This window comes from Gymnoscopelus braueri (genome assembly GCF_963280865.1).
Source record: "Gymnoscopelus braueri genome assembly, chromosome: 1".
In the NCBI taxonomy this organism is placed as follows: Eukaryota; Metazoa; Chordata; class Actinopteri; order Myctophiformes; family Myctophidae; genus Gymnoscopelus; species Gymnoscopelus braueri.
Genome location: NC_137603.1, coordinates 48013883 through 48028009, shown reverse-complemented (window position 1 = coordinate 48028009; position 14127 = coordinate 48013883). Strand labels below are relative to the sequence as shown.

Sequence of the window (14127 nt, the reverse complement as noted above, 5' to 3'; positions counted from 1 at the left end):
ATATTTCTGACTTCATAAATTATTCAATCAATCTGCAAATGTTCCGCCTAGAATAGGGATACTAGGGTTCACCTTAGTAAACTAAGAAAACAAAATCTGGTAACAAATACTTTTTGCCATTGAAAAACTACTGTAGCAAATGGATGTACAAGGGCGTGTATAAATACTGACACACACACTCACCCAGTTCATAGAGCTGATCTTTCATGTTGATGAAGGTGATGAAGTGGAAGTTGACTTTATCGGGTTCCGGCTGAGAAAGTGAAACATTGAAGACTTGGATTTGTACATAATGTATGTATATTGCATTTTTCATATCAGTAATGAGAAGCTCAAAACCATTAGCATATGTGTCAACAGACAAAAACTGACCAAAAGTATTGTGAACATAATATATTTTCAAACATGTATGAAAATCTAAATTGAGCCAAACAGCTGTTAGAGGACTTACCCTACACTGGCCCTGTGCAGCCCCCTCATCATGAGCCTCCCGGATGGCCTTGGAGGAGAAAGAAAATAATTGTGTTAAACTGAGGATATTGTCTTTCATTGCACAAAATTTGAGGGTTTTAAGAATATTTCAGTTAATAGTAATAACATGGGCAGTGATTTCCATGTTATTTAACCACTTAAACCCTATATACTTTGGAGAGGGGTCCCCCAGAGTCTTTACTAATAATACATACATAATAATACATACATGATCTAACATGGATTCAGGCCCCTCAACCTCCCTTTCATTTGTCGACATCTCCAGGCTAGTTGATGCATACATACATCTTAGAACACATCATATGGAGATATACTTCAATAAAAGAGACATTTAAAATAAAATGGAGTGCATCTATATTGCCAGCATATAATTCAAAAATACCTTCTCTTGGTGAGCTTTGCTGACACCTAGTATCTCCCAGATATGGATTGACATGGACGTGCATTGATGAAGGAATGTCTTTTTCTGCAGGACTCATAATCGAGGCCAAAGTAGGAACATGTTTTTGTGTTTTCAGAACCAGGGATTTCCTGAAATAAACAGAGGATGGGTTATACATTAGGACAAACTGTACTGTATTGCAGTGGTTCTCAAAGTGGGGTCTGGGGACCCCCAAAGGTCTTCGATGGGTGTTCAAGGGGGTGAAATTATTTAATATATAAAAATCTGTTTAACCGCTTTAACTCTATATGGTTGGCTGTTTGAAAATAGCAGATGAACAAGCTCACAACACGTTGTGAGCTTGTAGAAGCTTGTAGATCGGCCTTTTTCAAAAATATCTTAAACATTTGACAAATTAGGAATATTTTTTTTTAACAAATCTTTAATGGGGTCCTTGTCTCCTTGAACCAGCTCAAATGAACAAAGATCATATCTGAGTACAATATAATGACAAATGTCAACTGGAACTACGGTTAATTTATTTACTACAAACTATATGCTACTATTAGCATGTTAGCTAGCCATGGGATCACACGACGCTCGTCCGTCACGAGCGTCATGGCTGAACTTCAACCTGGTGTTTGCACGTTCTCCATTTACGGCCCGTACATCTACATAAACGTTCAGATTTCAAATATAAAGTGCTTACCTCATGGCCACGGATGTTACAATTCTACTCGGGCCCTCAAAAGTACTCGCATCTTCCGTATTGTTCAATAAAAAGCATTTTAATCCGATCGATGGCCATTTTTTAAATATGCTTTCAACTGCGCGACCTTATCGGTTGGAAGGTGTATTGCACTCTAATACATTATAACTATGAGAAAATGGCCACCGATCGGATTAAAATGTTTTTTTTATTGAACAATACGGAAGATACGGTTACTTATACCCACCCGAAGTGAATTGCAACATCCATGGCCATGAGGTAAGCACTTTATATTTGAAATCTGAACGTTTATGTAGATGTACGGGCCGTAAACGGAGAAAGAGCAAAAACCAGGTTGAAGTTTCGTCATGACTGTCATGTTTCAGGGCTACATGTTAGCATGTCTTACCTGAGAAGCTATTGATCCAGAAGTATCATGCTCTCTGTCTGGAAAAACTGACGGTACGGCTGTACTTTTCAACAGTCGTCTGTCTCTTTGGAAGATACTTGTAGTCTTCAGAAAATGACCACTGCACACATAAGTTTGGTACGCTTGCCTTGCGTCTGTAATGGCGTGGAGCATATAGGGTGTCTGTAGAGATCAACCACAACCACAACTCTTTATTCTCGAAAGGAAAACGATGTAAAGTTTTGTCTCCACAAAAATCACGAGTCCACAAACTTGACTAAAGACACTAAAGTTAGTGTAGGCTGCTTGCTGTGGGTGTGTCTGTGAGTCAGGGAACAGCGTGGTGACTTTGTTTACAAACCTCGCGAGATGTGAAGCGTTTCCCCCGCGAGAGTTGAGGCCGCAGCTATCATTATATCATTTATATTTTTAATTATATATTTTTTAATCATAAAGTTGACAAAAACTCGTTTGTACACAAATAAAATATATAGGTAAATTTTATATAACATACATTCTTGTTTGTATTTTATTTTTGAAGTTTAAACCTACTGTAATGTGTGTATAACTTCTGTTAAATAAAGTTAAAACCTCGAAAATGCCACGATTTCGCTGTGTGCGGGAAAGTAGCTGATCTACAAGCTCACGACGTGACTCTGACATGGCACTTTGTGAGCTTGTAGATCGGCTATTTTCCCACACGCAAAGGCACGCACCTTCGAATGACGCAATGTGCATCCCTTCAACCAATGAGCGGCGTGCATTCGGCGGGCAGCCGGCCAATCAGAGGAGTCACGTGCTGTCTGTGGACGTTGAGCTAGGTAGCAGCTGAGAGGGTGCTGCTTCAGTCAGTGTTTGATGCTTCAACAACAGAGGACTTCTGACTCACTACTGCCTGCGGTAGATAACTGAAGACTAGACTACAGACATCACTGTTTATTGACAGTTGCTTTCAGAATTGAACGGTTTTATCGTATCTTCGGTGGAGTTTAGCATTATGGTGAGTACAGTAATTATGAAAAATAGTAATACCTAGAGTTAAGCTTGTTATTCTTAGCCTGGTAAACCCTCCCTCCGGAAATCTCATCTGGAATCAAATAGAAATGAGATTTCCGGAGGGAGGGTTTACCAGGCTATGTTATTCTCCCTTTACTAGGCTAAACGTTAACGTTATGGTGTTGGTGTCGCTCGACGAACTGATCTTCCAAGCTTATAACCGACGCTTTGTCAGCTTGAAGATCTGTTCTCTGCTGGTCGACAAGCGACGTGCATTGAGTTTCAGTCTTTTGTTTTGTGGTGTTTCTGGCTTATTTGACGTTATTTGGTTGTGTCTGTGCTGTTTTGGTTGCTGTTTGCTCATGTTTGCTGGTTCAACGGCTTTAAAACGTTGGTTGTTGAGAGAATTTTGAATGTTTTGAACGTTGGTGAAGTGTGTTTTGAACCTTCTCAACGTAAAGTATAGTTTGATTTGATCGTTGCTTTTTAACTAAATTCAGAATTGAACGGTTGAACGGTTTTATCTTATCTTCGGTGGAGTTCAGCGTTATGGTGAGTAAAATAATTATGGGAAAAAAACTAGAGTTAAGCTTGTTATTCTCACGTTAGGCTAAACGTTGACGTTATGGTGTTGGTGTCGCTCGCCGAACTGATCTTCCAAGCTTATAACGGACGCGTTAACTTGTCAGCTGTGGTGATGTTTGCTGGTTTAACGGCTTGGTTGTTGAGTGAATTTTGAATGTTGTGAACGTTGGTGAAGTGCGTTTTGAACCTTCTAAACGTAAAGTGCAGTTTGAACGTTGCTTTTTAACTAAACACGTTGTTTTTAAAGGGACTACACCATGAATTTATAACTTTTTCTTATTTTTTGTGTGTTTTTGGTCTCCCCTACCTCTCTTCTATCCTCAAAAATACCCCTGTTTGAAAACTCAGGCTTTCACAGCAAATCTGGGGTTTTCTGTAAATTGGTCTAAAAACAGGCCAAACTGATTTGGTCCCTGTGCCCACGTCACGTCAGGGAACAATTCCTCCCGTTTTTCAGTTCCAAAAAAAAAAAAAAACTTTAATTTTTTTTTTTACTTTTTTTGTATTTGATCCAGTATTGGTTTTTGGTGAATCTTTTAAACCTCAAGTGCATTTTTAACGTTGCTCTTTGTAACTGTTTTTGTTTCTGTTTTTGAATGTTAGTTTCAACAGTGGATGAACGTGCAGAACCCTGCATACATGGGGAAGACCAACAGTGCTCCAAAGAGAGCTGCTCTTGGAGACCTTTCCAACTTTGCCAAAAAGGCTTCGAACACCAAGGTAATATTTAAACCCCTTATTCTCAACCTTTACAATTTCACAGTCCCCCAATTTTTTTCAGATCCCTACACTGAAATCCTTTTGTTAATTTAAACTGACTGTTAATTTAAGCAATTACGTTGTTTACATTTAATTTGTATACCTCTAATGTAAGGTTCCCTTTGTACACTCTCAGTTCAAGACGGTACAACAGGACAAGGCCCTGGATGATGGTGTCTACACAAGAATCCTACAGAGGATCCCTGATGTACCATGGGTGAACGTGGACCACATCAGAAATGTGGACCTCTGCAGAGGCCTCCCAAGAGTCGCAGACAAGGTCAGGGAGAGAACGGTGGCTGGGCACTGTGGCAGGCACCTAAAACTGATGGCCAACAAACGTACACAAGGCACAGCTAGGAGGGGAGAGAAGCGCACCACCTATGTAGACACACTGCAGCGTGACAGCAGAGCTAACAACACTGCAGAGCTCCTGATGGGGGACAGGAAGGTGTGGAGAGCGTCCATCCTGGAATCCCGAGTAAGTTTTTGCTAGTCTGCACTGTAGCATTTCATATCATCGCTGTCGGGTGGAAACATTCTATCTCCATATTTTTATATAAATGAATGAATGCTCTACGTTGTCGTATCATGCAAAAGTAGTTACTCGACTAGTCACAACGCGTTTTTGAAGATGGCCAAACCTATTTAGCCCTGAGGCAGATTTCTTTTATAAACGGCCTCTAAATGCTAACCTTCTGAAAAAAAACTCTTCTTTATTTAAAAAAAAACGAAAACTAAAATAATTTTGTCAGTTGCTATACAGTACATGGAAACATCTAAAATGACAGATGCTTTCCCAGATTGAAAGGTATAACAATGTATAGGCTTTCCAAGTCTAAATGGGTTAAGTGTGTGTGGGGTTTTATAAATATTGAACCAATGACAGGTATTAACAAGAGCTTGTGACTAAATAATAACTACATTGGAGCCATTGGAATTGTTTCTTTTTTCCATTTCCTCAAAAGTAACAGTTATGGACATACAATGTTTCTACCCGACAGTGACGATATACACTCAGAGTTACAGACCTGTAAGGGTCCATTTGGACCCCTGGTGGTCTCTGGACCATGTTCAGAACCAGTGATTTAAACTATGTACAAGAAACACATTACCTACAGTTTAACTTCAAAGAAGAATGTGTTTTGAATAATATTTGTATTCTTTTCTCCTTCTCAGAGGACTGGAGTTGCCAGAGTTCAAGCACCTCCTCAAGTGTCTCCCTCCACTGGTCCAGAACAAGCTGCAGATGTTTCCATGAAGGAGGCCTTCCCTGACCCGCTCCTCACAGTAGAGGACATTGATGCAGGAGACTCACAGATGTCCCACCTATGTTCTGAATATGTCAAAGACATCTATGCACATCTAATGGATCTAGAGGTATGTGTATTTGGCTTTTAGGCCATGTAAACATTATGTAATAATTGTGACAGGCTTAGATGTGACCTGGCGTCTTGCAGCAATGTAATGAAGTCTTTTGTTTGTACAGGTAAAGCAGGCTGTGCGACCCGGGTTCTTGAAGGGCTACGACATAACGGCACACATGCGAGCTAAGCTAATCGACTGGCTGATCCAGGTTCATTTAAGTTTCCAGCTGCGGCAGGAGACACTCTATCTCACAGTTGCCATCTTGGATCGTTTTCTGCAAGTAAGGGCAACTTACAAATTAGTTTGCCATTTGATCTGCTCTTGCCTTTCTTTATTTTCTTTTCCTTTTCTTTTTTTAATGAGCTGTTGTGATGTTTTACAGGTTCGGTCAGTTTCACCAAAGAAGCTCCAGCTTGTTGGTGTCACTGCCATGCTGGTGGCCTCAAAGTACGAGGAGATGAGACAAATAGGTGCCCCAGGGATCCAGGACTTTGCCGACATCACAGACAACGCCTTCACAACCACTCAGATTAAACAGATGGAGCGTGTAATGCTGAGGTACCTCAACTATGAGCTGGGGTTCCCGCTGCCCTTGCACTTCCTCAGGAGAGCATCCAAGGCTGCAAGCGTGAGTCACTGTTCACATGGTTCACTAACATACAAGGTGTAGTGATCAGACTTTACCCTCTGCACCAAGGCTTTGTCCAGACTGCAGGCAAAATCTGATCTTTAGGACTGACTGTCAACACTGTTATTTGCAAGTGGTTAGTTTGTACTTGTGTAGAAAATAGCAGATCTACATGTCACAATTTGACATGTAAGCTTGTGGATCGTCTATTTCCTGCAAGCGCCATGGTCGTTCGCAGTTTCAGTGTTCAGACTGAAACACACATTTAAAAAATTAGATTTCCATGAGGTTTTATGCTGTTCAGACTTGATAAAACAACTCTGATTTCCAATCTGGTTCGGACAATTATCAGATTTGGGCTGACAGTGTGAACGTAGTCTAAATGAACATGGGTGGTGACTGGTCAAATGATGGTTAAAATAAAGCATGTAGAAGGGTATTTTGAATTTATTATGCAAGCATGCTTTTTAATAGTGTTGTTTGTTTGTTCTAGTGTACTGTGGAGAGACACATGCTGGCCATGTATCTCATGGAGTTGACACTCCTTGACTACGACATGGTTCACTACCGGCCCTCTGAGATTGCTGCTGCTTCACTGTGCCTCTCTCAGCTGCTGCAGGGTGGCCTGCCATGGGTGAGTTCAATAGAATCAAATGTTGGCTTATTAGTACAAATGACTAGCTTGACATTTTGTCTTTGATTCTAGTTTTTTTTTCTTCCTACAGAGCAGTATTGCACCACATATGATGATCCTAACGATTGTTTTTCATGTGTTGCAGACTCCTACAGAGCAGCATTACACCAGGTATGACGAGGCTCAACTGAGGCCCATAATGCAGCACATGGCAAAGAATGTCGTTGTTGTCAATGAGAAAACAGAGTTCCAGGTGAGTTGGCAAACGAAGGCATTTGGAAGTTGATGGAGTAAGATGTGGATGTTTGAATAGATGAATACTAATGCTAAGATTCCCTCTCCACTAGGGTTGGCGTTAGGATAAATATAGGTTAGCATGTTATTTAGACAGATGCTAGGTTCATGTGTTTATCTGGCATCCTATAGTTTCAATGTACAGATTATTTACGTTTTGATACTATATTATTTAGACTGATGCTAGGTTCTTAGTTTTCCTATGATCCTAGATTACTGCATGTGATGTGTTGTACAGTGTGTTTACCTGGCTTAATTGCTAATGCTTACTGTAAGTTGCTCTGGATAAAGAGCGTCTGCTAAATGCCTTAATTGTAAATTGTAGTATAGTATAATGGAGTATACTATAATAAAGGAATAATAGGGATGTTTGCATAGATGATTAGTGAAGTACTAATATAAATGTTCCCTCTCCACTAGGGTTAGTATAATGTAGTATAATATAATGGAGTGAGATGGGGATGTTTAAATAGATTAATACTAATGCTAGTTTTCCCTCTCCACTAGGCTGTCAAGACAAAGTTTTCTGAGTGCAAGCTGCTGAATGTCACTGAACTCTCTGAGCTGCAGTCCTCCATAGTGAAGAGCTTGGCTGCTCCCCTGCTGTGGTCAGTTTCTTTTGCATGATTGTGTCATTGCTGCCGTGGGTCTTATGGCATTATGTTGTAATGAGTCTATTTAGCTCCAGGTATTCTATCTATTGTGTCAGTGTCCTATTATAGTTTGTTGACACAGAGAGCGTTCTGCTTGGCTTAACTTAGTCAACGACTAGTCAGTGGACTTCTATCACTCTGAGTTGCCTGTGTTCATAAATGAACAATAACAAAAGGCATGTATATAAATCAATAATCTCTAACAGTTTTATTATTATTATCTTTTTGTCTGTGCGTATATAGGTATTTACATGTGTGTGTATATATGCATATTAGTTATTATTATTGCTTTCTTTCCTTTTTTTTCATTCTAGAATTCAGCTAACAGTCTTTGACACTAACGTACTATTCAGTAATGCTTCTTCTTCTTCTTTCGTGTGTCATCATCAGATTTCCAGTTCAGTAGTGTACAGCCACGCCCTCGTCTCAGGTCCCACATCGAAGAGGCCGGCCTCCGAGGGTGGTTTATACAGGGGACAGACTGTGATTATGTGCTCAGCGGTCTGCTCCGGCTCCCCACACTCGCATGCTGCTCCGTCCGCCAGGCCCCACTTCCTCATGGATGTTTTGAAGCATCCGACCCCGGTTCGCAGGCGGTTCAGCAGGGTCCATTGCCGGCGTGGCAGTTCCTCTCCTTTAATGCCGCCTCCCGGGTCCTGGATGTAACGGTGGATGCATGTGGGCCCGGCCAACTCCCACTCCTGCTTCCAGGCTGCCGCCAGCCATGCCTCTGTAGACAGGTCCTCAGGGATGGACCTGAGCAGCTCTTGTACCGCCTTGCTGTACGGGTGGCGGGACTTGAGCCTATCTAGAGGCAACACTGTTGTGGCGGTGTTGTGCAGGATATGCCAGTCATGTCTACGGGCTTTCCTTGCAAGGGATTCAGTAATGCTGTTGACTGTTGTGTATGTACAGTATGTTTAGGAGCCAGGGATTAAGGGGTGTGTGTGTGTGTGTGTGTGTGTGTGTGTGTGTGTGTGTGTGTGTGTGTGTGTATATGTTTGTATATATCCATGTAAATATCTATGAATTATGTAAATATCATTAATATAATAAATCTATCAGTTTGAACCATAAGAATTGTTGGTCTGACTCTTGAATTGGAGTTCTAATCTCCTTTCAGTAGTATGGTAATGTTTATTATGTTGAATTAAAAGAAAGTTATGGCACTAGGTGTAATTCTCACGCCCATGAAACCTCCACCCGGTTTACCATGTACTTTTTCATTTTGTCTAAGAAATTAATTGAATAGACAAGTGGTTCCTATTGGGATTGTTTGACAGACACGCATTATTTCAAATATACAGTATAATGTACAACTATACCATTTTTTTAAATATACAAAAGTATTTTGTGCACACCCATTTCCCAACACAGAGGCAAATTATATACCCACTAAGAATATTTTAACCACTTTCAACCTGGCGTCCTTATTAAGGCATTTCTTTATATGCTCTATAAGCTATATATTTTTTCCCGACAAAAAACAAGCTCGTATTGTGCCATGCTGAGCTTGTAGATCGGCTATTTTCGCTATGAATACAGGTGTGCCTTGAGACTTTGACTTGTCTGTTGGTGTTGGGCACAAAAAGTGTGAAAAGCTGTGGAATAGACACTGTGGGGAACCATATATGTGGTATACTGTCTATACCACCGTGCTGTATAGTAGTAGGCTACACTGGTTCTCAACGTTGGGTTCTGAGCCCACCAGGGGTCCAATAAATGAACCCTTACCAAATGCATAAATGGAAAGTATAGACTGGGTCCCAGAGATGACAAATTGTATCAATGGGGGTCTGTGGCCTAATGCATATCAAACTGGAGGTCCTTGAAATGGAAAAAGGTTTAAGAATCAGTGGTATAGAATATCTGCCATAATCTGCAAGAAACCCCATTGGTTTTAGTGCAAAGTTTGAAGGCAAGACACCAGACTGCTCCTCAGGGGAATTTAGGTGTTCACTGTCTTAATGACCGCATTCAGTGTCTTGGAATCAATACAGTTCCTTTATCTTTGCAACACCAAACTCATTCCTAAATGTAAACATTTTCTTATGTGGGCAACCCCATGTGTAGTGGTAGTACACTGCCACCTGGTGTCCAAAATACACCTCCTTGGTGTTACAAGAACTATTGCTGCACTATTATCGTAACAAACAGTGCAGAAATCAGTGCTACTGTACATGTTGATGTTAGTTAAAAGCTTAATATTTGTATCTAATTCCTGTTCTTCAAATCTCACTTAATGATCAGAAAGAGTGTTTTCTTTTGAATAATCAGAGGTGACATCATCATCAGTAGATCATGCCTCTATATTTTTTCATTTCTCCTGAACATTGCTGCAACAAATCCTGAACAGAAATCATCAATTTTGACACTTGCTTTTCACTGCAAATTTGTTTTTGTACAATGATGACTCCTCTATTCAAAAGATTCTTCATCTTGCGTGGGTCTAGAATCTGTATGCTGTAAGTATGAGGGAAACATTTAGCAGCTGGTGATGACATGGGGTACTAAACACAACTAGCTGTTCTGTGGTAAAATGTATCACTGGTAAATTCCATCATAAAGGGGTCACTAAATGTTACTGCTGCAATGGCGCCCTGGTACAACTTCCACTGCAAATACAGAGTACATAAATTGCCTCAATATTATTTAGATTCATTAAGTGACATGTTAAGTTGAGAAAAAACAGAATCCAACCGTGTGCACAAAGGAGATAAAATGTCTAAAAAAAGCATGCTGAAGGTGCTTCTAGGATCAGGAGGAATGCAGGCTTAAAAATAAGGAGATCCGAGCACTTTAAAAAGTTGAGACCATTTATGGTCTTCAGTTCTCGCCCTGTTGAAGACCGTAACTGGTCGAAACATGTTGGCATTTTAACTCCATATCCCTTCCACTTTTTTGAGTGCTCGGATCTCCTCTTTGACATGTTAAGTTATTGTTTGTAAAAGTTCACACCATCAGACAAACTCACTTAAGCCAAACATGGTTCAGAGTCATATCAGCGATCTGGTTTTGAACAAAGAGCCTCCAAAGCAACACTTGCAGACAAAACATTATTGTCACTGATAAATCTATCAACTCTTAATAACCTTGCTACCTAATGTATGTGATTACAACATGTAGATTGTAGGTGTAGGACAACTTGACTCCTGAGCCCTGTTCCAGGTCCAGGACATGGAATCTTTGCCCATGTTGTTCTGCAAAAAGCTTCAATCTCCACTCCACTGGAACATGAAGGACATCTCTTAGTTGTGACTTGTGATGATTGTAGACTTATGACTGAATTGTAGAAAAGTGTGTTCCTTCCTGTGCATCTGTCTAGTGTCTCTTTCCCTCCGTCTCAGGCAATTTGCTAAATGTGTGCATGTGTTTGTATTTAGGTGCCAAATGTGTCAAATATATAAAATAATAAAAATGCCAAACTGAACGCCTAAGCTGCCATTAGAAGTTATGTTCTTAAATATTCGGTTTAAAGGGATATTTCACTTTTAAAAAAACTTGGGTAATTTTATCGTCTACTCAGGCTTTTGTGAGCCCCCCAGTTTTTAAGTTACTTGATTCAGTATTTAGATATTCAATATGCATTTTATCAGACACGCTCCCTTCCTATACAAACCCATTATAGCTTCAAACTCCATTTCTAACATGTTAGATTCATCAAAAACACCCGTCCTTGGTTCTGGTGACTCACCCTGCCATCCTAATACGCGAGGGGGCCGTGTTTTTTCGAATACTTTTTTCATTTATAGAGAACTGATGTCAGTCATCACATTTGGGCATATCGACACACACATTTTTTATTTTGAGTCGACAAGTGCTGCTTTGGAGGCGGTTTGTTCAAAACCAGGTCGCTGATATGACTCAACCTTACTTTCCTTAACCATGTTTGGCTTAAGTGAGTTTGAGGCCGTTGATGTGCTATTAAAGATAAATTACACTTGGGTAGTGAGTGTGAGTTGTGTATTTTACCTCTGTGGAACACAGAGATGAAAACTAAACAAGCTAAGACATGGTGGAGGAAATAAACATTTGACATTTGCCAGTAAAAAAATCGATTAAACCCCATAAAACATCTTAAACCGAATATTGTCATTACACAGAACCGGGAAAGTCAAGAATAAAAGGATGGCAGGGTGGGTATCACAGGAATACTGAAGAAGGGCACAAATGCAGATGACCAAGACTGAGCCGGTGCGGTTCAGTGATTTAACACACAAAATGACATATGAAAATTAAAACACAGAGTGTCCGTTTGTGGCTAAGGGCAATTTTTTTTTACTTTGCCTTAAAAAATACAGCTGTAAACTAACATGTAAGTCTATTGGACATTGTATTGTGTTGTCACATCCAGTGCTGCTTTGAGCTCTGGATCAGCCGCTGTCCATGGTGCTGAAGCGCCGCAGCTTCAAAACCTCCCAAGTCAAACTAAGGATTCAGTCAAGCCTGGAGGCTCCTTGATAAGGGGTTTGAGTTCGATTGCTTAGTTTTTATCCTGCTCACTGCCCACTGATACTTTGACACACTTCAAAACATACAGGCCATTGATTAGCTGTGACAAGGAAGCAGACATATTTTCTCACTTAACAGACAGAACAAAAACTTGGGACAGGTGGGTCAGGATAAAGGTTGCTTTTTATTGACTGGAACACAGCTGCAGTGTCAATAGAACAGATTGGGAAGCTTCCAAAAAGACAAAAGGTTTGGAACAAAGCCTAGTGTCATCCTAGCCTGGGATCCAGCCTGCTTCGCTACGTTCGGCAAAAAAAAACTGTGTGATCGTTGTGATTCGTCATTCGTTTGAACAACATCCAATCAGCAACGACGTTGCCTAACGTAACATATGTAGTTCCAGTGTAGTTCTGCAAAATGAGTCAATAGGGTGCTTTCCAGACTGAGAAGCGAAGAGAGAAAAAAAAGTCCGCCGAACGTAGCGAAACAGGCTGGATACCAGGCTAGTGTCATCCCCCCAAAAACTACAATTCTTTCAAATGGACACTTCTTTTTTTTAACAGGCTTCTAGACCTTTGCCCACCAACAGTGTAAATGACAGCTTTACAGTTTCTAGAACATGGACTGAAACCTCACCCAAATAAAAAGTGCAAATTAACAAGAGTCATTACAAATTAAACATTCTTTCAAAAAACACAACATGGGGAAAGGCAAATGATTGTAACACCGGCAGTATCATGTTAAGGTGCCCACAAGCATCTGAATTCAGAACTTTCCATCTTATGAAGACTACCTCTGTCTTTTTTGAGATGCATGACTTCACACAGCAGCGACTGGCATTTAAAAAAGACACAGGCAAGTCTCTTCCCTCTCACTGAACAAGGGCCTCTACAAATAAAACCCATTCTTCTCATCCATTTTCAATCATCAGTTGCCACTGAAGGCACTCCTCTAAATCCAGATTCTCAAACTACGAAAACTATTCCAAATGCACAAACTAAGTAGTATTAACATACAACAGACAAATTCACACATGTTCACAGGCAGTGATGTTTGTCTGATCTCAATAAAAGAAAACAGTAGAAATATTAATATAACAAAATTCCAGTGCTAAGTAACATCACATTAAGGGCTTGGACGAGCTTGTATCGAACATGCATCGAAAAGAGGACTCACTGAGCATGTGTAGATGTCACAGACACACACGCAAGCAAATAATGCTTTGTTGGCAAGTTGTGGGTGTGCTCTGTGTAACAATGTGTGCTATATAGTGCAAAGTGTCTGCAGATGTAGTATGTGTGTACAGGACATTCTGCAATGCCTGGGGATGTCTGTGTGTGAGCTCTCAACAGTAATTTGGTTTCTATCGTGGTTAAGTATTCTACCTGTTGGGGATGTCTAACTGTGGCAGAGTGCCACCGCAGAGAAACGGACTTCGCCCTTCTCCCGTTCCATAAATTCGCGACACACAGCAGCAGCATCCTGGAGGGGAAGAAAAGGAAAACGGTTATGCAAAGTTTGGCAAGATCACTGTGGTCCTTTTTGTGCCCAAGGCACACCAATGGACATGTAAAAGAATTCAAGGCACACCTGTATTCATACGTGTGCAAAATAGCCTCTAGAACACATTTCTTAACTCTGTAAACTTTTATTTACCAATGCCAAAGTTTAACATCATATGCCCCATTTAATACAGTCATATATTTTAATCATAATAATATCTGCCATTTTCAGTACTTGTGAAAATAAAAATAATAATAAAAGAG

The 14127-nt window shown here is 40.4% G+C and overlaps 1 protein-coding gene and 1 pseudogene across 2 annotated transcripts in view; one reads left to right on the top strand and one right to left on the bottom strand.

Annotated features, from left to right (window-relative positions):
• LOC308088817 (general transcription factor 3C polypeptide 3-like) overlaps positions 1–14127 on the bottom strand; it is a 115202-nt pseudogene that overhangs the window by 72203 nt on the left and 28872 nt on the right. The gene's annotated exons all lie outside the window — the stretch shown is intronic.
• On the top strand, positions 2723–12305 carry LOC308081686 (G2/mitotic-specific cyclin-B2-like; the record flags this gene model as incomplete). Its single annotated transcript, XM_080423278.1, has 11 exons — positions 2723–2803; positions 4177–4293; positions 4469–4612; positions 5512–5712; positions 5822–5980; positions 6083–6328; positions 6822–6962; positions 7108–7215; positions 7764–7864; positions 8409–8571; positions 12264–12305. The coding sequence occupies 11 exons, from the start codon at positions 2723–2725 to the stop codon at positions 12303–12305; spliced, it is 1503 nt and encodes a 500-aa protein (XP_080279404.1).